Source organism: Centropristis striata, chromosome 7 (genome assembly GCF_030273125.1).
Source record: "Centropristis striata isolate RG_2023a ecotype Rhode Island chromosome 7, C.striata_1.0, whole genome shotgun sequence".
In the NCBI taxonomy this organism is placed as follows: domain Eukaryota; kingdom Metazoa; phylum Chordata; class Actinopteri; order Perciformes; family Serranidae; genus Centropristis; species Centropristis striata.
The window spans coordinates 17,120,633-17,144,638 of record NC_081523.1 but is presented as its reverse complement, the minus strand read 5'-3'; the positions used below and the strand labels follow the sequence as shown (position 1 = coordinate 17,144,638).

Genomic DNA, 24,006 nt, shown 5'->3' with positions numbered 1-24,006 from the left:
TTCATGTGCCAGGTATACATATATGTAGTGTGGATATGTGAGAAATGCATAGAAGAGGTGTGAATCCCCACGACACAATTTTATCCCCATACTTGAGTCACGATACAATTTTATTGCGATTTTAAGCATTTTGTGATATGATGAGCATTGCAATACAATATTGCGATTTAACTGTTTAACTGCATTTTGGGTGCACAAAATTAAATTCAATCAAGAATTGTTCTGTCAAATAAGAGAACATTCTCAGTCCATTCCTCTCACTTAATTATTTTATTTCTCCACAATGAGTCAAACCCACAGACTGACCAACAAAGTATTCAGTCAAACTGAACTGAACTGACATCAAACGTGTGGACGACAACAACTGGAGAATTTTTTTTAACTTTCCTCAACTTTAAGTTTCACTGCTCTCAATTTCTTTGAATGTAACTTTAAAAAAAAAACTGACTTTGCAGCATTATTTTGACAACTTCCTGACAAGATATCCTGATGCACATTGATATAGATTCCTTAGATCTTGTAGTTTCATATGATGCCAGTATCTCCAGTATATTCCTAAAAGTGAGCCCGCTACAGCAAAAAAAACCCCGCCGGCCATGAATCTATATAATGTCACACAAATTATCGCAATACTTTTCTGTTCTGTTTTTTTCCCCCCACCTCTAACTCAGTTATGGTGGCGGCCTCGGCTCCAGGAATGGTAATGTCGGTCTTTCACTTAGTCAACCCCTTCTCTGACTGAAATATCTGACAAAATATGACATTTTTTCAGGACATTCCTGACCCCTAGAGACTTACTGCTCCAGACTTTGTTGATCTTCTGACTTTTCCTCCAGCACCACTGTGATGTTGACATTTGTGGTTTTAATTGAAATACCTACAACTACTGGGACAAATTTTCCTGTCCCCTTCAAGACAAACTGCAAAAACCTTAGTGATACATTCACATAACCTTCAACAAAGCACCATCATTACATAGAAAAAAAAATGTATTTCTTCAATACTGTTTCCACTCAGATTGAAAATACAGGTGCATCTCAATAGATTAGAATATCATAGAAAAGTTTATTTGTCAGTAATTCAATTCAAAAAGTGGAAAAAAAACACATTATATAGATCCATTACACACAGAATGAAACATTCCATGTCTTCATTTATTTAATTTCTTCTAATTATAATGATTCTGGCTTACATTTAATAAAGACCTAAAATTCAGTGTCTCAAAAAATTTGAATATTACAAAAGAACAAATTTTAAAAGTATGTTTGTTTAATATGGAAATGTTGGCCTCTGAAAAGTATATCCATCTATATGAACTTAAAACTCGGTTCAGGCTATTTGACTTGAACTACTGGAAATTGACCTTTCCATGATATTCTAATGTGTTGAGATGCACCTGTAAGTTTTTTCTGCTCACTCACCAATGTATCTAGGACAATGCCCCCTCACACCTCAAAGAACTACTCACCCCACACAACACAACACGCTCCCTCCGCTCCACTCACTCAAAGCGCCTCCACACTCCCAGAACAAGACACGGCACCATGGGAGATGGGCTCTCTGTGCTGCTGCCCCAAGGCTGTGGAACGACTTTCCTGACACTCTGAGGGCACCACAGTATTAAAGACAGTTGAAAAAAAAACTTTGAATCCCTTTCTATGGTTTCTAGATTATTTTTTCTTTCGTTTTTTAGCTGTTTCATCTTTTTTTTTTTTATCCTTTTATAATTAGACTTATGCTTTTAACCTGTAGTACTTGAGATTTCCTTTTAATGTAAAGTGCACTTTGAATAAAATGTATTATTATTATACCACTTTGCACAAAACCTTTAATTAAATTCTCTCTAGCCTCGGCTGCACTTTGTGTTGATTACCAATTAGCAAATGTGAGCATGCTTACACACTGAACGGTTTACATGATAAAATATATCTGTTTTCCAAATCACACTGAACCATGACCGAATCTTTGTTTTTGTCAAATTATGCCTCTCTCTCTTAAAATATGCATTTTCTTGTTTGTTTGTTTGTTTGTTTTTTTTACCACTTTCAACCCTGTAAATAATAAAGGGACTATGATTTAATTGAGCCACATTCAGGAATTTCAAATTAGCTCAAAATTATCCAAAATTTGGTCGATAGACTAGACCAGTCCACCCATAACGATTATTTGAGTGCCTGAGATTGGCCAATCGCTATTCTTACATACTGCAAAAAAACATGACAATCCATCTTTTTTTCCAGGCTATGAGGCAAAAATGTTGGTGCATTACAACCCAATTACCACTTTATCCATACAGTAGCGGGACACTGCTTGTGATGCGTGAGTATACAAAACAGACTTTAATTAAAATCTTTAATTACCAAAATAAAAAGTTCAACATTCCCAAATACAAAGACCAAACCTTGCACGCAATTACACCCTCTCTAAAGGAAAAGTGCAACCTGCTCGGCTACTGTTCATGATTGTAGGGGTCACTTTTACTCTAATAGCAGCAATGTGGAATTGGTGTGTGTGTTTGTTTGTACAGTTCAGAGCTTAATGAGCAGGATAAGGGTGGTAAAAAACTGAAAATTGAGTTTTATAAGTGGAGAAGATGGGGGAATAACATAACCAGTGTCATACAGATTCTCGTCATGCTCTGGTTCAAGAGGGACAGATAAATTCAAGCAAACCTAATGCAGATTAAACACATTTCAAACCACTTGACAGGAAAACGTAACTCTGTAATAATAAACTAACCCAATCCCAGGGACATTTCATAATCTGATATTACACAATTTAAATCAAATGGAAAAAATATAGATATATACATCTCATATGGATCATTATATGCAAATGTACATTAGCAAGTCATTATTTCTATATACTTTCTATACCACAGGTGTCAGTAAACTCGTAGCTATATCTTTGAATAGTTAGTTCAATACATTACTCCTACATGAGAGAAAATCAACTAAAAGAGCATTAAGACACTTCATTCCACTCCCAACAATATACAACAACAAAAAAACATTCAATTTCACATCCACAGTTCAGTTGGAAAACAGGGCAGGTGGTTGGATGAGTTAGCACCGGTTGTTGTCTTTTGTCTCCACTAAAGTGCCGACAGAGACAGAGGTGACAGCGGAGGTTAGCTATTGCTGTAATGACAGACTTTGTATTAGCTTTTTCCACTGACATAAACATAAGTAAGTAGCCTTCTAAACTTCATCAGTCAAGCTTAAGTTTGAACTCAAGAATGAGCAGACGTGCTACCTCAGCCACCCTTACTGATCATAGTTTGCAGTGAGTTGTGAGCAGTGGTGCATTTAACACAGTGAACAAAGTGCTTTCTGTTAAATCGTGCTGAAAAAAATCAAACAGCCACACACTGATCCACACAGTCGAGGGGAAATAAATGGGTGAGAAGCATAAGGGCGTGACCCATTATTTGGCACCTTGTTCATTTACCCTCTCCTGTGGTGAGGTTCAGTAGGCATCCATCCTCGGTGTTACTAAGATATGTATTCACTTGCAGCAGTTGCAAAAAGAGGTGCTCTGAAGCTACAGTTTATAGGCAGATCTGAGGGTGATGAGTTGTGTTTAACTAGACTGCACGTGGCTGAGTGCCACACATTCTTTGCTTTGAAAAATTAGAAGAAAAGCAAAACAGACACTGAGGAATGAACACAGATTAGAGATATGTTTACTTGAGGAATGACTCATACGGAGGGTACGATCCTACACTCACTGGCGAAACTCAAGTCAAATTCTTAAGAAAAACACATTTCTCATAATATTTCAATGTGCAAATAATGTGAGAGCTGTAGGGAATACAAACATGGAACATCCACAAAGTAAGTCTTTTGGGGATTCAAAGGTTATGAGCTGCATGGTTTTTAAGGTTACAGTCTCAGTGTGAGCTGCAGCTCTGAAGCAGGTGCTGCGGCGCTGCGGCGTGGCGCATTAGGACTTGAAGACGTGCACGGCCCTCACGACGTACTGCCTGCAGATCGGGCACTCGTTCATCCTCTTGCCGCACTTGGTGCACGTGACCATGTGACCGCACTCCAGGAGGACGCAGTCGATCGTAGCGTCCATGCAGATCCTGCAGAGGTTGTCGTCGTGGATCGTCAGGGGACCCTTCTCCCCGTCTGAGAAAGGCACAGAGAGGTGATTGGAAAGGTAAGAAAACTGCTTTTAGCATAAAAACAGAGTGATATATCATGCATTGAGGAGGGACAAGGGGCCAGCAACAAACTCAGCAGCTTAATAAAACACCCAATCTTATCCAGTGTGCCTTATCTTGGTGAGGTCATGCTCGCAATCTCCTCAAAAATGTCACGGCTACAGTCTTTATCACTGCCGTAGCGTGCTGGTAAGAAAGTGAATATACACAGGCGACATACTGCAGCTCTCGGTATGCTTCGCTTCACACATTAAAGCACATGAATAGATGACAAGGGGAGATTGATCTCATGGTGGATCAATGTTTCTGGAGCATGAGACAAGAAACTGAATTCTCTGTTCTCGAGCTGGAAAAATGATTCATTCATTTTCATCCTCACATTAAACGCCATTCCACAGAGAAGGACCACGTGTAGGGATTTCACAAAGAGGAGATCATGAATGAGAATGGATTTACAGTGCATACAGATGTGGTGGCAACACTGTTCGTATGATGGAGAGGCACGTCACAGGTGGTGCCTGTGACCACGGCAACAGTGGCGAGGAATCTATAAGCCTTACCTCCGATGGCCCCGTTGCAGATAGGAGGGGGGAAGGCCACCACTTTAGTGTGGGAGGAGTAAAGCAAGCAAGAGACATTTCATCATGATTCTGAATGAGAAAACTCATTTATATGACTCTGCTTGTGATCAGTGCAGTTAAATGTGAACTATTAGGAATTATTCATTGTTAGAGGAAGCTGAGCTATTAGGTTTCCTCGGTTAAAAACAGGATGTGGTTTTCAATACTGACATCTAGGACAATGTGCAATGTACGGTTGAGTGACAGCTTACCTGTGGTTACAGTACTGCTCACATTTTCCACTGCAAAAAAAATAAATTAAAATTATTATAGCCACTTGCACACAAGCTATATTAGAATACAGCCTGTACTCTGCACAGCAGCCACAATAGATTTTTAGATATTTTAAGGCCAACAACTGCCAAACTAAAGCACATTATTTACTGGGACTGACAAAGTTAATACCCACATGATTTCCTGTTCTCCTCTGTCTCTCTGTACAGTCTGCTGACACGCTCCACCAGCTCCCACTTCTCACAGCACCCTGAATAGTTCACAAAGTTCCTGGCCAGGATCTCCTTCAGCTGCCTGACAGACAGGCCCTCGATGTCCCTCAAGCTGGAGATGTCTGACAGAGACGCTCTGGCCCGACGTCGTGTCTGAGGACTGACCTGAAGGAGCAGCAATCAAGATGTTAGAAACTAAATATTACTGGACGTTGAGATTCCTTTGACAAACTTGGCAAAAGAAAGGGAATGTAAGAGTGCCACTGCCACCATTACAGTCAGATTCTCCCAGTTAGGAGGTCTCCTCAGCTCCACAAAAAATGGACTTGGTGAGAAACTGGTTGAAATGTATATAACAATCAACAAAAAACTTCTGGCAGACAAACACACAATTGTTGAAGCATTGGCGAAAGCTGTTTCATAAAGCATGCTCAGCAAAAAAACGCTGTGCTGTGCAGTGGAATCTCATATACACTGGATAGTATTGCTTTTGTTTTTTTTCAGATCCAGCCTTGCACTTTAAATGTTGGAACACAAAATGATATATAGGCCTATGGCTGTGTCACCAATTATTCCTACTTATACTCTGGTATCAACATCAGCAACAGAAATAAAATACATTTGTCAATACTTGAATGATTTCATAATGAAACGAGCAGTGACGGATTACCTCAGGAGTGAGTTCACTGTGGTCCAAGTTGAGGAGAGAAACAGATGTGGTATCACCTGTATCCTGCAACACAAAATCAGCCATAAAAAATATTAGCAAGCTTGGTAAGTAGGATACAAAAAGGAACTCTGTTGCTACAAGTCACAAGTAAATAAAGATGGAATCAATTTACCGATTAATTTAGTAAAACTGGAGCTCATTAGCTGGATTACAATTTTAACAACGGATGCCAGTTGCCATTTATTTAAACAGAAAGGCGTAACAGCATCACAATAGAGCACAAACTTTGCCTTCCAGTAATGAAATAAAGTAACAGAAAATAATCAAATCATGTGACTTGAATATTTTAATAGTTGGATTACGTCAGTGATAAAAAATTTTAACAGGTCATTTGTTATTATATTGGAGTACATTTTTAATCCTCCCAACCCTGAACATTAGTGTGCACTACATGCAAGAAACAAGCCAATTACTAACAGAGGATCAGGATTAGAGTCAGACAGCTCACTGATACCTTGGGAACAACAATGTCTCATACCGTACATTCATGGAAAAGCTTACTGCTCCCTAAGCAGGCCAAGAACAAGTATTTATAGTTGTGGCACTTATTCACTCTTACTATTTGCCTAAAATCCTGATCACTTTCTTTTTAACAGGCTTACAAACTGTAGTAAAGCTAGAATGAAAGGATGAGCAATGAACCATATAATGACTAGTTTTATTGAGATGTTTGGAGAGATAATTATGTGTCCATCAAATAATTACGATGATATGGCCAATGTGTGGTGCTTATCAAAATCATACATGTTTTAAAGCCAGTCCTGACCTGGTTGTTATCAGAGCTATCACTCCTGCTGAGCTGCTCTTCTGGAGAGGCGACAAAAGCTGACAGCTCTGAGGCTGACTGCGTGGTAGAAGGGGTCGGCGTATACAGGGAACGAGAGTGGAGGCTGTTCGTGTCGTGGTCCTCCTCTTCCTCAATACCTTGGTGACAGAGCACCAAGTCCACCAGGTCTTCTTTTTCCCTGCAGGTATCGGTGGGGATGTTACGGAGCAGCAAGTACTGACGCAGGTCCCTGACTCGTAGGCGCATGAGCCGCGGCCGCTGAAATGCTGTTGCCTTCAGCAAATGACATGTGGCACAAATGCGCAGATTCTCCTGAAGCACGGAGCACAGCGAGCAGAAGCTCTTCTTGCAGTCGCAGCAAATATACTGCAGAAACAAAGTGAAAAAAAAAACAAGATGAAGGGAATAAGGCAATTTGGGATTTGGGACAACTTCTACCATGTGTTACTGCCAGAACTCCCTCATAAAAGATGCTGCATTTGACAAACAAGTGTGTCCAAATATTTCTATACAACGACACCCCACCAACATTAAATTGTAATATGACATAAAATTAAAGAAAGTAGGAAAAGTGAGACAACATTTAACCAATTACTGTAAAGCAGATCAACGCCAGTAGACCTTGCGTGCATTTTTCAATCACTCACATCTGCTCTACCTCTCCAGGCACAGAGACAGGAGGCAGCTCATTTCTTTTAAGTGACAAACATCAAACAGTAATAAATGCAAGACGTGGGATTACACTGGCACGGTGAGTGAGTGAAGCACAGGGTTCAGACAGAATGAGACCCTGAGCCACACATGAACATGAGCACTCAGTGATGATATTACAGAGCGAAGTATGGTGTCCATCTGTCTTTGCAATCAGCTAGAACAGCACAGCCTTTTCATTAGAAATTAGTAGCCCTCGGGGTATAAATCAAATTAAGTTTGGCCTTTGTTCGTCTGTCACACGACTAAATATTGTTACAGCTCGTCAGAAAACAGCAGTCACTTGTGCTCTGCTGAAGTGTTTCATAAATTGAACACTTTCTTTGTAGTAATGACTAAAATTTAAGAATATTTTTAAACTAATCTTTCAGGTTTTTTGCTTATACAAGCTTAATTTATTGCTCATTTAATTTTATGTCCATTGGCTGGAAAAAATAGGCATAAAACCATGCACTCTATCAACATGCCAAGAACTAGATGACTCCATAGCAAAGTACAGCAAGTAATTAGTACTACTGCCTAAAATATTAATCTACAATCCCCCTGTGCTTCTACACATGCACCATCTCATTAAGTCAGTAGACAAATTAACATTTACTGGCATCTCACAGAACATTCAGACACCTACCTTCCTCCTGAAGACTGAGAAAGCCTGACCGCAGGCCTTGCATACAAGGCTGGGACTCCCTGAGCTGGTAGGCGGGTATGTGGAGTATCCCGCGCTGGGGGCAAATCTGAAGGGTCCAGCACCGGCCCCAAACCCTGGCTGCTGGCCTCTGACGGCCCCAGTACCCATGACTTCATTCAGCAGACCACAGCATGAAGCCCACATGGACGAGGCCCCTGCCTGACAGTCAGAAAAAAAAATTCATTTAGGACTTCACCTTGATTTTGTTGATGCTGTAGATATAGTGGTGCACTTCTTTTTCTGTTGATTTACAGTAAACCCACCTCTCATATATTGAAATACAGTCGTGGATAAAATGATTTTCTTCATTTTCTTGTTCATTTTAATGCCTGGTACAACTAAAGTTACATTTGTTTGGACAAATATAATAACAGAAATAGCTCATAAGAGTTTAATTGAAGAGCTGATATCTAGCCATTTTCCATGGTTTTCTTGATAATGATTTTGGTTATTATCAAGAAACCTATGGAAAATGGCGAGACATCAGCTCTTAAATTAAACTCTTATGAACTATTTTTGTTGTTATCATTATATTTTCCAAACAAATGTACCTTTAGTTGTAGCAGGCATTAAACTAAACAAGAAAATGAAGAAAACAAAGGTGGTCTAATAATTTTTTCCATGACTGTATATAGGAGAATATACCCATTTCCTCCTCTGTAACCAATCCATTTACCTAAACTGTGCCCACTTCATAATCTAATATAACCTTTAAATCACTGTTATATACAGTTGAATATGAATGGGTGCCTCCATAACAGCACCATTCATACATATGGTTACCACAGAAATAAGTCCTATTGTTTGTATAGAGGCCACGTATGGGTGCTTATTGTAGATTAGATAACTTGATGTCTTTACCCACAGTGCTAGTTCAACAGAATAAAGCACAAGCGGTGCACACAAGAAGAGTAAAAGGCTAGAGCTGTCAAAACACAACTGAAACACTCAACTATAAGCTAGCTGCAGAGTTTACATATTTGTGATAAGCGGTTGACGTTAACCCTCTGCAGTCTCCAAAAACGCCAAAGCATGACTTCTTCATCACATCCAGACTAGAAAACAAAGCAGCGTGGAGCCCTACTGTAAATTTACCTCTAAAGTTCTGGCTGTAAACTCCATGAGGCCAGTTTCAGTTTGATGATGATATACCAAGTAAAACTGGAGACAAGGTCAAATATATTTTGTATAAAATGATAGAACTGGATGTAACCCTCTTATATGTTATATTTGCAACCTTTGTTCACATTTGCAACATATCAAATTCTTTGTTGAGCATGATAGTGTTTTGAAAGTAAGAAAAAGATTCAAAATCACATTTATGTTGGACTAAAAGACTAAAAAAGACACAAAATGACCAACAAAAAAAAAGACACAAAATGACTAAAAAAGACACAAAATGAGAAGACAAAAAACACACAGAAGACACAAAAAAGACACGAAATAACTAAAAAAAAGACACAACAAAAGACACAAAGTTAGCAAAATTGTTACGCTAAACACACAAGACACAAATAAAATAGAGTCACACTAGAATAAAAACCAGAGTTGTATGACAGGATCACACACAATCACAAGATCACATTCATGTTGTTTCCTTTTGTTTCAAAATGTTGATATAGGTGAGGTTGTGCTGAAAAATATATATACCAGCATGGCATTTAAACATTTTTAAGTGGTGTATATTATATACATTAAATTATATGATTAAAAAATTGACAAAATAGCCCAAGACTCCATAGGGTTAACGTCCAATGGAAGCAAAAAGATAGCAAAACATATCTTTAAATAAATGTACCTAAAAATTCACATCCATAACGTTACAGTCAAGTGGATGTTTTTACTGACAGCTGTCAGGTTTGCTGTCTATTATCCAGGCTAGGTAACATAACGTCAGCGACATCAAGCTTGCGTTTCGTTAAGCTAACGTTAGCTGCCTGCTGCTAACAGCGATAGACTAAGCAGAGCTGAAATCCGATCAGAGGTTGAGTAAAGAAAAAAGTCACCTTCATTGCAGCTCCGGCGTGTCTACTGCGAAAGAGGAGACTGGCGGGGTAAACATCGCAGTGTGGAGCATCACTTCTTTAATTGCCTGAATGCGTCTTGAGAGCAACGATCGAGACCCGAGCACTGCTGCTGCTGCTTCTTCTGTTCTGCTGCGGCAGCCAGCACGCAGCGACATCGTTTTGCTGCCCCCTGCAGGTCATATGTAGAATTACGTGAAGTGCACTCGGGCCCTATCTACCATTTAGGACACTGACTGAGGTCATGTTTACTAAATCTTTTTGGAAACCGAGGAGGAGTCAGTCTTAAAATCAAAATCCTGTTGTTGGTTACTTTAATTTCACAGTTTATTGAATCAGCACTGATGAAAAAACTACTTGTACTGGTAGACAAGACCATCAAGCTGTCTTTGACTATGTATGAGCAACATCTGCAATGCCATACAAAACACCTGTTTAAATACCAGTGGTGGAAAAGGTATTTGTTATTTAGGGCCCGAGCAGGCAACGACCTGCGAGGTCCCTATTGTATTTCGAATGATTCTTTATTTTTATTCTTTGTCCCAAATGATCGCACATACACCAAAACTTATTTAAAGTTATTATTTATTTTTATTTTATTTTATTTTATTTTATTTTATTTTATTTTATTTTATTTTATTTTATATTTTAGACCGCGCATGCGCAGAAGCGTTACAAAGCCGCGCATGCGCAACGGGGCCACGCGTGCGCAGTAGCGCGACGGGCCGCGCATGCGCAGTACTGCAGAAAAAATAAAAATAAAAAATAAATGTATCATGTTTTTCATTTTAAATCTTCACCTCACCTTAAAGGGATAGTTTGTGCATTATTATACAAAACTTGGTACAATTATTGTCAATGCCCTCCTGAGGATGGCAGTCTAATTTCATATTTGGTACTGTGGCCACACTTTAACACTTAAGCACTTCAAAACAGGGACAGCGCACAATAAGACATTAACCTTGTACAACAAGAGAATATACATTGTACCAGGTTCTAGCAGATTGCTATTTTCCACGTGTAGTCCCTGGGCAGGTTGATGGAATAGTACATAGAAGATTATTGTAGAAAAGGACAATTATCAAGTTAAATTACAGAACAAGGCAAAGAGACAATATCAAAAATGTGTACACTCTTGTTTTGAAAATAGCCAACGCTTGGCAAGATGTGAGAAAGCGTAGGGACATATATGAAATAATGTCTGTTGGCAATGCAGTTTTGCATTGGGGTGCATTACTTCAGATCCCTTATGCAAAATTACTACACAAGTTCACATTCCCAATATATTATTAGATTATTTCAATTGATGCATTTATGTAAGAAACATTTACTTTTTAAAAAAAAAAAAGGTAGGGGTCATTTTAACTACTTATTACACTGTTTTGAGGTTTGATTAAAAAATGTCTAATCACTTTAAATTGATCATATTTTTTATGTTAAATTTGACCTGACAAGTAACTAAAGCTGTCAGATAAATGAAGTGGAGTAAAAAGTACAAAATTTGCCTCAAAATGCAGAGAAAGTAGAAGTAAAAAGTTACTTAAAATGGAAATACTCAAGTAGAGTACGAGTATCTCAGACTTGTTCTTAAGTACCTACAAGTTAATGTACTCAGTTACATTCCACTGTTAAATACATACTTGACATTTAGATTAATAACTCTTCAAAGGAGGTAAACATGTTATTTAAAAGAAAATGTTTTAGGCTGTGATTTTTTTTAAACTGTTGGTTAACCAGTCTTGCATTACTTTTTACTAAACATCTTTTTTTTAAACAGAGAAAGAAAAAAAAACAGTTAAAATAACTTAAATAAGATTTTCAAGTAATTTTAAATGCCACAAAAGTTGGTGCAACTTTCTAAACTACCCCCCAATTTATTGTCTTCATGGATGAATTCAAATTCAAATTGTACTAAAAATTCTAACAATAACAAAGGCACACAAATTGTATATCTTGAAAATGTTTCCCACTCAAATGAACAGTTAAAACTTATTAGAATCCCCATTATTGAAAACAACATTTAGACTGTTTTGTTTTATATGTAGCCTATTTTATCTTTGTCTATTTATTTTTATTTTATTTCAACTGCTCTGAATTTACAATATTGATGTTATTATTATAATAAGCTTTACTGTTGATTGATGTTCACCTAACATTCTTTCTACACTTATGCAAGGTATGTACTGTGAAAACGTGCCAGAAATGTTTATTTTTGTAATTTTCAATAAAGCCCTGGAAAAAAAAACCTTTCTAAACTACTTTCGTATTTTGATTGTTTTTTTGTTGTTGCCAAAAATTGTCTCCACCTGATGACGTAGCCCGACGCGTCCCTAGCGTCACTGTGTTTTGAGTTTCAGCGCGGCTACCAACCAGGAAAAATTGAGTCCCGCTTGTAGGTTTTAACGATGGAAACCGGCGTCGGTGTCAGTCTGATGATCATGTATGAGGACGAGTCGGTGGATGTTCGTTATGGAAACGGAGTCCAGTTACAACTGTCGCCGTGTGGCTGTGAATTCATGCTGGTTAAACCCAAAGATTCCTCCAGACATCCTCTGCAGCCCACTGAGAGAGTCCGACAGAGGACAAGGTTCACCACCAGCACCTATAAGGTACAGGTACATCTCAGAAAATTACAATTTCATGAAAAAGTTCAATATTTGTTGTCAATCATTTCAGAAAGTGAAACTCATACATTATATAGATTCATTACGCATAGAGTGAATTTTTCAAGCCTGTTTTCTTGTAAGTTTGATGATTCTAGCTTAGAGATAATGAAAACCCAAAGTGTCTCAGAAAATTAGAATATTGTGAAGAAGTTCAATATTGGAGTCCTCAGTCAGAGGTGATTTGTGGTTCCAAGTCATCTGCTGGTGTTGGTCCACTGTGTTTTCCGAAGTCCACAGTCAACATAGCAGCCATCTGCCAGGACATTTTGGAGCACTTCATGCTTCCACAAGCTCTTTGGAGATGCTGATTTCATTTTCCAGCAGGACTTGGCACCTGCCCACACTGGCAAAGGTACCAAAAGCTGCTTCAATGACCATGGTGTTACTGGGCTTGACTGGCCAGCAAACTCGGCTAACCTGAACCCCATAGGAGTCTATGGGTTGTTGCTATAAAAGCAACATAGTGCTGTAGGCTGATCTCCTCCATGCCACGCCGTATTAATGCAGTAATTCATGCAAAAGGAGCCCAACCAAGTATTGAGTGTATAGAAATGAACATATTTTTCAGAAGCCAGACATTTGTGTTTAAAATATCCTTTTTTTATTGATCTTGTGTAATATTCTAATTTTCCGAGACAGAGTTTTGTGTTTACATTGTCTGTAAGCCAGAATGATCAAAATTACAAGATATACAGGCTTATTTCACTCTATGTGTAGTGAATCCATATAATAAACAAGTTTCACTTTTTGAAATAATTGACAAAATATATTGAACTTTTTCACGATATTCTAATTTTTTGACATGTACCTGTAAATATGAAGTACCAGTGTTTTTTTAGTTTGTGCTCCTGTGTATTTTAAGACGCATTGATCGAAACTGAAGGCTGTTGTTTGCTCAGTTAAATGCACACAGTTTTGGGGTCTATTTGCATTATGCACAGTTGTGGAATGTAAATAAGTACATTTACTCAAATACTGTACTTAAGTAAAAATTTGAGGTACTTGTACTTTTCGTGAATTTTCATTTTATGTAACTTTATACTTCTACTGCACTACATTTTAAGGGCCTGTATTATACTTTTTACTTCACTACATTTAGCTGACAGCTTAAGTTACTTTTCAGATCAAGATTTAACATAAGAAATACATTATTAATTTAACTTGATTAGACATTCTTTTTTCTTAATTAAACCTATATTGAGTAGTTAAAATGAGCCCTATCTTTACAAAATTAAAATGCTTCTTGAATGAATGCATCAATACAAATTATCTAATAATATATTTAGAATATCTAAAACAATCTGAGTGGGTCCATTCTGCCCAAATACTTTTACTTTTGATACTTTAAGTACATTTTGATCCTGATACTTTTGTACTTTTAATTAAGTAGGTTTTGAATGCAGGGCTTTAACTTGTAGTGGAGTAATTTTGCAGTGTGGTATTGGTACTTTTATTAAGTAAGGGATCTGAATACTTTTTTCCTCCGCTGATTATGCATAACCCCGCTGTATTAAACTTATGCCATTTTACAGGAATTTATGGCAGCTGCGTTGGCATTCAGGAATAAATATGCAAGTCGACCATATTTGCCAGAGGAGCTCATCCCTGTTGACGACAAGAAGGTACCAAGAGATATTTTTAAAGCCATTTTTAGTCCCTGAAATTATGTTTAGGAGATGATGTGTGTATTTTTTTGAATTTCTTCCCACAGCCTTTTTTCAGCATTGACTCAGAGGTGGAGTGGCCCAAATTGTCTTCCGGTGATGCTGAGCTCGGACCTGGAGGCGAGACTATCATCAGGTCAGAAGGGGGCCGAGCTGTCTTGATGCTGTCACCCTCAGGTGAAGAATTCTCCGTTGAGTTCACATGCAGCCTCAGTCAGACTCAGAATCAGCGCCGCAGCCTGCAGGGTTTCAACAGAGACTCTGAGAGCAGCGCAGCAAATCAGCTGCAGCAGCAAGTAGGCGATCTGACCATCAATGATGTGAACAAAGAGGCGCATCAGGGAAGAGCAAGCAGAAGGAATGAGTCTGTTAGATCGAGGTCTTGCTCTCCACGGATTATCAGCACTGGCCAACCAAAGGTAATGCTTCCGAGCAACATTTCTCTGCTTATATCGTAGCTTTGATTAAATATCTTATTTCCCTTCCCAGCCAGAGGAGATATACCAGTCCACCACAGTGCTCCAACATCACTCCTGCTGCACTGTTGCCCCCATCTGGCGCTTCCCTCTCTCCTTGGCTCACCAACTCTGGACGGCTCGCCTCTCTAAACCAAAAGATGCCAGAGCACAGGAAACTGGCGAGCTCACCCAGGCACAGAGGAGAATAAACACGTCAGATGTCTCCAACGCTGAAAGACGGTCTCACCTTCCACAGGCTCTGCCTCTCACATGTCCATCACCTCACTGGCACAGGTTAAATGATCCATTCACCTGAGGGGAAACAACAGACATGCAGTGAACTATTTAACAATGTTTGACTTATTTAAGCCTTCCTTCTCATGTATTTAAGATGGAAAGTTAAAGACCCCCTGGCCAAAGAAGAACATTCAGACCAAGATCTTCCAACAGAGTTGGTAAAAGTGATGTGGTGTCAAGGAGTCTCCTACAGGTAGGTATGCAGGGATTTCAGGATTTAATTCAAAGATTCTGAACATATGGTATATGACATATGGAACAATACTAATTAGGGCTGCACATTTATATCGAGCTGATAAATTATTGGCCGATAAATGCAAATTTATGTTGTTATGCATTATTCCCATGATGAAAGTACTGCTTATAAATAGATACAACGTCAAATTCCTTTCATTGACTTTATACAAAAATAACATGAAGTGTCTAAGTATGGAGTCTAGCCTCCCCAAGAGATTGAGATTGAAGCAAACATATATAACCAGTAGAGGTGGGGGAAAAATCGATACAGCATAGTATTGCGATATTTTGCGTATTTTTCCACAGGTTTTTTTTCCGGAGTCCGTAGTGGGCTTACTTTTAGAAATATACTTGGGATACTGGTATCATATGAAATTACAAGGTCTAACGAATCTTTAGGCACCATATGTGTCAGGATATCATGTCGGGAAGTTGTCGAAATAACGCAAAATTAGGCAAAATTAGTTCATTAAAAAACATTCAGAGCAGTGAAGCTTAAAGTTGAGGAAAGTTTAATAAAATGCTGCAATTGCTCGTCGTCCATACATGTTTGATATCAGTTCAGTTCAGTTTGACTGAATACTTTGTTGGTCAGTCTGTGGGTTCGACTCATTGTGGAGAAATAAAAAGACTTAAGTGAGATGAATAGACTGTGAATTTTCTGTTATTTGACAAAACAATTCTTGATTGAATTTAATTTTGTGGACACAAAATGCAGTTAAACAGTTAAATCGCAATATATTGTATCGCAATACTCTCCATATCGCAAAATGCTCAAAATCGCAATAATATCGTATTGTGACTCAAGTATTAAGATAAAATCGTATCGTGGTGCCTCTGCTGATTCACACCTCTAATAACCAGAGGACAAATAGCATCAGAGACAATCACAAATTTAAGATGAACGTTTATTATATCATTTGGTCTTACAGAGATGGTGGCGGCGAGCATTAGGTGTTTGAGATCTGGTGACTGTAAAGCTTGTAACATTTTATTCACATCATTTTCATTCACGCCAAACCATTCAGTGAGCCCTGGGACCGGAAAGCATCTGAATTGTATATGTTACTCCACTGTTTTGTTCTAGTTTTTGCTTTAACTTGTCCCCTATCTGTATATTTTAACTGTGTGTCTCCTGTTTAGGATACTGAGCGGTACGGTCTCAGTCATAGAGGTTTCCCCAGGAGATGGATCAATTATCCGGTCTAACGGTGTCCTGAACACTTATTTTACCCATCAGAAACCTGAGCTCCAGTCAGGCCAGGTAAATATAATTCTCTCATCATATAACTGTCACAAACTCTAATCCATTATATTTAATGTAGCTTTTTTTGGAGATAAAATACAAAACCAATCTAGAATTGATTGATCTCACAGGTGAATGAGGTAACATACCATCTGAACAACCTTCCGCCTGACGTACCCGGGCAGCTGTACTCTGTATGCTCTGTTGTGAGTCGTGCGAGCAGGTGAGCCGAAGCTTCATGACAGAATTTGACGTCTTTATTGCATCAGTCTATGACCATCATGTTTCTGTGTTACAGGATCCTCACATGCTACAACGAGGCCAAGCATTCACTGAAGCTCCCTGCAGCACCCAGCTGCTTGCAAGAGGTAGAAGTAGTGATGCTGATATTACTAGAACTGTGGATATCTACAGTATTTGCACAATATTAAGGCTTTAAAATGTACTTTATGTTGCATCCAGGGGGGGCATTTTTCTAAACCAGCAAGGATTGAAGAAAATCTGTCCAATCTTCTATCTTCTAAGCAGCTTGTAAATGTCACACAGATGGCAGAAAGTCGGTGAGTTGTATATTTTTTCTGATCACTTCTTTGGTATTCCATTAATAAATGTAAAAATATTATTTAAAAAAATAGTATTTAATGTTATATGACTTTCCATTCTATTTAGGTCAGATCTTGTAGCTGCAGAACTGGAGAAGATAAAACGATTTAACTGTATCCTTTGCACTAAAGGTCATGCATATGTTGCAAATGACATCGACACTTCCTTGTCACTTTACTAAAATAATGCTGATGTAGATCGTTCAAGCTCTTTAACATCCTGTGCCCAGTTCTACTGGAGAACAACCACTTGCTAAGAGGTGAGAAAGGATGTGCAAAACTGGAGGGTGATTCCGCAGAAGAGGTGACTCATGAACCGGTGACAGAGAACTATATCGCTGAGGCTCTTCAGAAAACATCCAAAGCCATACATGATATTGATGCTCTCATATGTGCAGCCACACTAACTTGATAGAGATTCGATTAAGAGTAAAGTTTTAAGAAGAAGAAGAAGCCCCAATGTATAAGCTTGCCACTTAAATATATAAAGCTGTTTTCCTGCTATGTGTAGAGACCAAAATATGGATTTCTCTTTATATTGATGCTGGCAAATGGTTTTTTATTATTTACTAATGATCCTCAAAGGTTATATTTTACCACTAACTGCCAAAACTACAAACTCTGGCATGACTCCCAAAAACTTTAATACAGAAAGTGCTTTCCCAGTTGCTAATCGCCACGTCTTTGTCATCACACAGTCCCTTCCTGTCAGATAAGAACTTGCAATGGTTAAAAATTTCTTTAACAACATGATGTTTTGTCCCCAGACCCATGACAAGTTGCGGGTATCATGTACAAGGTGTGACTGTTAAAGAAAAAAGACCTCAGTTTTCAGGCTTAGAAGTGCATTAGTGTTAAGTATAAATAACAACATGCCTCAGGTGCAATATGTAGGTCTATATCATGGCAGTGTTCACGGTCAAAAAGCACTAGAATTGTTTTTTCTCAAACATTTCAGTAAATGATGAAAAATAAATGAATAAATAATGCAAATATAGCCCGCATGCATACTTGTGTTTTTCATTTATCGTTGCAGCTGATAAAAAACAACTTTATTTTTGCCTCTATGTTAGAATTCCTCGTTATACACTTTATTTTTATATTGTTATATTTACATTTATATTATATATTATTATTGTTACCTATTTTGTTCATTACTTTTCTTATATTCTCCTATATTGTGATTGTGTTTGTTATTGTTTTGGAGGCTTCGGAGCAATCTGGAACCAGAATTTTTCTTCAGGATTAATAAAGTTTTATCTTATCTTATCTTATCTCCTCTCATGAAAAATGTTCCCAGTCTCCAAAACATACTGCATGTAGTCATGAATTATACTTTTTTTAGACAGCGCATACTCTGAACATTTCCATTACAGTCTGTCTTTCTTAATTATTGGTTGGTCTAAGGTTTGTATTCATGCTGTCAAAAGTATGTCCCAATAACTTATTGAATGACTCATCTTGAGTGCTAATCAGCAGGTGGGCGATAACGTTTTTTATCATAATAAGGAGACAGCATTTTGGTTAAGAGCTACATAGTTCCCTTATAGGTGGAGCATTCTTCTGTAGGGAACAGCTGCATCACACAGACTCTGGTCACTCAGACCTTCACAGCACTTCATACCAGCATCAGGTGAGTCGCTACTGGCAATTTGTTCTTTTTGTGAAATCTTCATCCATAGTGCTCTCAACTTTTTTCTCCCTGTTTTTTGTAACCTCTACCTTTACCCTTTCTTGTCTGTAACTTGTGGCAATTTAGTTTTTTTTTCATGCACTGGTCAATTTTGAGATTTTGATTTGGACCAAACATATTTTAGATCTATATTCTCAAGCTCTATAGAGATGGGTTTTATCATATATAAAAATCCCTTATTTCAGACCCAGGGGATCGATATCCCAACAACACAGAGTAAAAAAAATACAATGCTTTCCACAAAGTTCAATGTCTAGCATACAGACATGTTCGCCAGTGGTTCCAAAGTCTTGAATAAAATCTGACAGTACTGCGTACAGTGTTTACCAGGACAGAAATTTGGTTGTTTTGCGACTCAGATGCCCTGCACAAATTTGTACATTAGATTCCATAACACACATATAATTCGTAGCCTGAATTATATAAAAAATATTCCTAAAAACATGGCAAATCTTTTTTTGTGTGAGTGGCTGGTATTTACTATATGGTATTTTCTACAGAAAGGATTAAAAAAAACCAACTGACTAATATTTTAATTTAGGTAACAAGAAATTTGAACTTGGTGGTATTCGATGTTCATTTTTTTTCTGGAAATGTATGCAAATAAACACATATTCAAGAAAAAAATGCTTAATTCGCATATATAATTTTTACATTTGAGAAAATTTTAAAATGAATCACCATTAGCAGTTTCATGGTAAAATCTATTGTTTATCTTTTTTTCTTTTCTTTTTTTTTTTTTTTACATATTCATCTGTATTGTCTCCATTTAAAATGTGAAGCTGGGCAGAAAGATTTTCAAGACTAAACAGGATTTTCCCCCTTTATATAGGGGATTTATGGCTCACTTTTACACAGATAGCAGCTCTGTGCTGGATGCGTCCTATAAACCAGCACTCCAACAGAAGGTGTGCGCTGCATCTCGAGCAAGAATAGCAGCCTTCGAGGGGAAAATATCAGGTTCTGTGAAAACACCCAGCAGTGCACGGACACCTAAGCCTGAAACTGAGAGATTTACAATCACACCGAATATAAAGCAATCATCACACAGTTGTGAGTGAAATTATTAAAACCTAGTGAAACTCACAGTGACACTGACTCCTCTGGATCCTCTGGGCCTTCTCCTCTGAAAATGAAATCAAATATTGGTGATTACAGACAAAACAGTGTGTCTATTGCTTCAACCAAAGCAGGGTGGATGAATAACAACAGAGTGAAGTCTCTGACAGCTCTGAAACCAGGAACCCAGGAGTCAGGTGTGCCGTTCTTTCCCAAAGTGTGCCAGAGCACCGTACTATCTCTGGCACAGAAAAACCTTTTCACCAAAGACAGAGATGATGGAGTCAAAAACAACATCCGCACCAGCCATCCCAACCCCAAAAATGCAGAAACCTAACTTCATAAGAACAAGTGGAATGGAAAATAAACTCAGAAGAGAGAGCAATGACTCCTCTTTTCCCAAGAGAAGGCTTCCTGGTGTGCTTTCTCTAGGAAAACCTCCTCCGAAGCCAAACAGGCCTCCAAATGTTGACATACACAGAATCAGAAGGAATCTAAAGTATTACAATAATGGTGAGAAACGGCTTTAAATAGTGCATCATTCCCACATGTGATATATTGCTTCTTAAAATACCATTATGTTAAAAAAATGTAGTATGTTCCATTATAGGGAATCAAATTAAAGTTACATTTTTGTGCAACAGGACTAGGGATGAAGATGCCACTTCCTGTTGCTCCTCCAAATACCCCTCCACGTCTGCGTCCGTGCCCATAACCCAACCAAGCAGCTGCTCTGTAAGTGTTCGTATTGTGGAGCTGCTGTATTGTAACAGACATGGGCCTTGATTATAAGCTTGATCAAACTGATGAATTCCTGTGAAGTCATGCTTCACAGCTACAACACTTTGCCTGCTGCTTCACACAGAAAACTGATCTCTGTAGTCTTGAGAAAATTTGACTTTCATCATGCACCATTGTAAAGACAAAGTCTATCCCAGTCTGCCCATAAAATGTTTGAATTTCTCTTTCTGGCCATAGTCAAGGAGACAGCAGTTGGACGAGGATGAGATATATGACGATGTCGACATCATTAACCCTCCACCACTCTCCCTTGAAGGTCATTCCCAATCAGTCAGCTGCAATGTCTCAAATTTCATATTGCATTCAAATAAAAGTCTCAAGCGAGGGAGTTCAAGTATCTCAGGGTCTTGTTCACTAGTGAGGGTAGAATGGAGTGTGAGATGGACAGGCGGTTTGGTGCGGCATCAGCAGTGATACGGGCATTGTACCGGACCGTCGTGGTGAAGAAGGAGCTGAGCTTGAAGGCAAAGCTCTCGATTTACCGGTCTATCAATGTTCCAACCCGCACCTATGGTCATGAGCTTTGGGTAGTGACCAAAAGAACAAGATCTCGGATACAAGCGGCTGAAATGAGCTTCCTCCGTAGAGTGGCTGGGCTCAGCCTTAGAGATGAGAGTGAGGAGCTCAGACATCCGGAGGGCGCTTGGAGTAGAGTCGCTGCTCCTTTGCGTCGAAAGGAGTCAGTTGAGGTGGTTTGGGCATCTGGTAAGGATGCCTCCCGGGCGCCTCCCGTTAGAGGTGTTCCGGGCACGTCCAACTAGGAGGCCCCAGGGAAGACCCAGAACACGGTGGAGGGATTATATCTCTCTCCTGGCCTGGGAACGCCTCGGAGTCCCCCAGGAGGAGCTGGACGTTGTGGCTGGGGAGAGGGGCGCCTGGAATGCCCTGATTATCCTACTGCCCCTGCGACCCGGCCCGGATAATCAGATGAGAATTGATGGATGGATGGATGGATGGATGGATGGACTCAAATAAAATCAATTTAGGGATAAGATTGTGGAATAACTTGTTGCTTTGTATTCACAGCACATCCCTCAAAGAGAAAAGAGGTAATACAGTAATCCTGCCACTGTTAGAAGTTATGTTGACAGTTTGATGTTTTTTTGTCCTTACAGGCACATTTAAAAGAAAACATGTATGAACAACTCAGGCAGAAATAAGGCACATATTGTATTGTATACACACAATTAATATTTAATTAAACATCTCTCCAAAGGAGAGAAAAAGGAGAGGAATCTAAAAAAAACTTCAAGAAAGTAATAGTAGAAAAGAGGACGCAAACCAAGTCAAAGAGGATGGTTCCAATATATTTGTGTGTTGTATAATGTTTATACTTGCTACCAAACCGGTGTCTTTAATATAGATTTGATGCAGTTATAACTATGATAATCAGGAGCATAAAGGAAGGAAATTAAAGGGCAAGATTTAAAAGCTGAGTAAATAACTGACATCTCCTTCTCCCCAACTCGATTAAAGGACTTGCTCACATAATCAAGAACTGGAAGGCGTTCGTTGATTTGAAATCAGACTCAAGGTCTCTGGATCAAGGAAAGAGCAAAGACGTAATCCACAGAACAGGTAACTCAAAGGAAGGAACATGGTGTGCTTCTGTAGATTGCTTTACATGCACTGCAAATGTAGAGGGGAAATAAGAAAAGAGTGGAATGGGGATGTGCATATCCAATCCTGAGCGGTAATCTATGCTGATTTATGGTCATATATGCTTTTAGGTGACTATGTGAGGACTCAGTTTGTCAATAAAGGCCATGATGATTTGGAAGAAGGGGAGTATGAGCCTATAATTTTCCAGTCAGAAGCAGAGCCAGATGTGTAAGACAACATTGGGGCACCAGCTGAGGTTTGCAGGTGCAAAATTACTCTTAAATACTCCAGACATCCTGAAAGACAAAAAAAAAAATCAGTGTAAAGATTTCACTTTTTTCTTTTAGTGGGCTCAATGCTAAAAATGGTCAGCCCTTTGGATTGAGTATTTGTTTGAATATGACAGTATGACAATAAGCTCCTATCATTTTTTTCATTTTCTTTTTGAAACAGACGAGGAGGATGACGTTTATGTTGTACTCTTTTTTTAATTTGTTTTAAATGGATGTGTCAGATTTGCTTATTTATTAATCTAGTAAATTGCAGTGGGTTTATTTTAAGTAGATGGTAATGATATGGGTTATAATGTAGGTTAGTATTTAACCAAAAAAAGTAATAAAATGCATTTTCTTGAAAAAATGTAAGTACAAAAATAATATATACATAGAGAAAAATGTAATTCACAGTCTAAAGAAATAGTGTAATTGTCCCTTATAATTATTTCCTATAGTTAAGAAACTAAATATTTTTTCTACAGTTTGGCGTGATGTGAATTGTTATGTATGGGTGACACCTTGTGGTTGACATAATTATTGCAGCTATCTTAAAGTGTGTGTAAACTAAAGTAGTTAAATCCAACATAATAAATGGTAAATGGACCTGCACTTATATAGCGCTTTTCTAGTTGCTTTGCGACCACTCAAATCGATTTACACCACAGACTGCGCTCATTCACCCGTTCACATAATACCTCTCTACAAGTCATTAGAACCATTATTTTTCTTTTTGCAAGTGTTTATGGTATACTGTCCATTCACTTTACTTAAAACGTTTAAATATACAAACTTCATGTCTCTTTCAACCACACCAAACTGCATCTTTCTAATTATTTTTCTCTTCCCACCAGAGCTTTTCCTCTGCCACAACCAAACACAACATATGTTAAACATAAATGTCTTTGTGCCCACAGATGATGTTTATGATAATCTTGAGTATGCTGAAGAAGGTATATGTTCTGATCACTCAAAAATAATAACTAACAGACAAGTGTTCTGTGGTGAAAAACAGCTATAAATGTACTCAAGCATGAGCTTCCATAACACACATTCTCTCAGACATCCAGAATACACACATGGAAGTGTTTTATTTCACTTTGTCTTTTTGCAGCTGTAGATTTTTCCTACATTCACCAAAAGTTACAACAAGATAATGCCTCATTTGTGTATATAAAATAATACAGTAAAAAAAAATTCAGGTGACTTGTCACCTAAAAATAATTATCTTAATG

The 24,006-nt window shown here is 38.3% G+C and overlaps 2 protein-coding genes across 3 annotated transcripts; one reads left to right on the top strand and one right to left on the bottom strand.

Moving 5' to 3' along the window:
- Nucleotides 1–2,338: 2,338 nt before the first annotated feature.
- rnf34a (ring finger protein 34a) lies at nt 2,339–10,293 on the bottom strand. 2 transcript variants are annotated; one of them, XM_059337630.1, is made up of 8 exons: nt 10,157–10,293; nt 8,091–8,309; nt 6,731–7,117; nt 5,905–5,967; nt 5,198–5,399; nt 5,001–5,030; nt 4,729–4,770; nt 2,339–4,133 (listed from the first exon to the last, which is right to left on the bottom strand). In XM_059337630.1, exons 1-8 carry the CDS (start codon nt 10,160–10,162, stop codon nt 3,946–3,948), a joined length of 1,137 nt encoding a protein of 378 aa, XP_059193613.1. In that variant the 5' UTR covers nt 10,163–10,293; the 3' UTR covers nt 2,339–3,945. The 2 variants fall into 2 exon arrangements, with proteins under 2 accessions (XP_059193613.1, XP_059193614.1); XM_059337631.1 differs by lacking the exon at nt 4,729–4,770.
- Nucleotides 10,294–12,507: 2,214 nt separating this feature from the next.
- Nucleotides 12,508–18,341, top strand: c7h5orf34 (chromosome 7 C5orf34 homolog). Its single transcript, XM_059337629.1, has 11 exons — nt 12,508–12,783; nt 14,373–14,462; nt 14,552–14,923; nt 14,994–15,256; nt 15,354–15,452; nt 16,640–16,760; nt 16,874–16,965; nt 17,041–17,110; nt 17,205–17,302; nt 17,412–17,458; nt 17,575–18,341. The coding sequence occupies exons 1-11, from the start codon at nt 12,580–12,582 to the stop codon at nt 17,754–17,756; spliced, it is 1,638 nt and encodes a 545-aa protein (XP_059193612.1). The 5' UTR covers nt 12,508–12,579; the 3' UTR covers nt 17,757–18,341.
- The last annotated feature ends 5,665 nt before the right edge of the window (nt 18,342–24,006 follow it).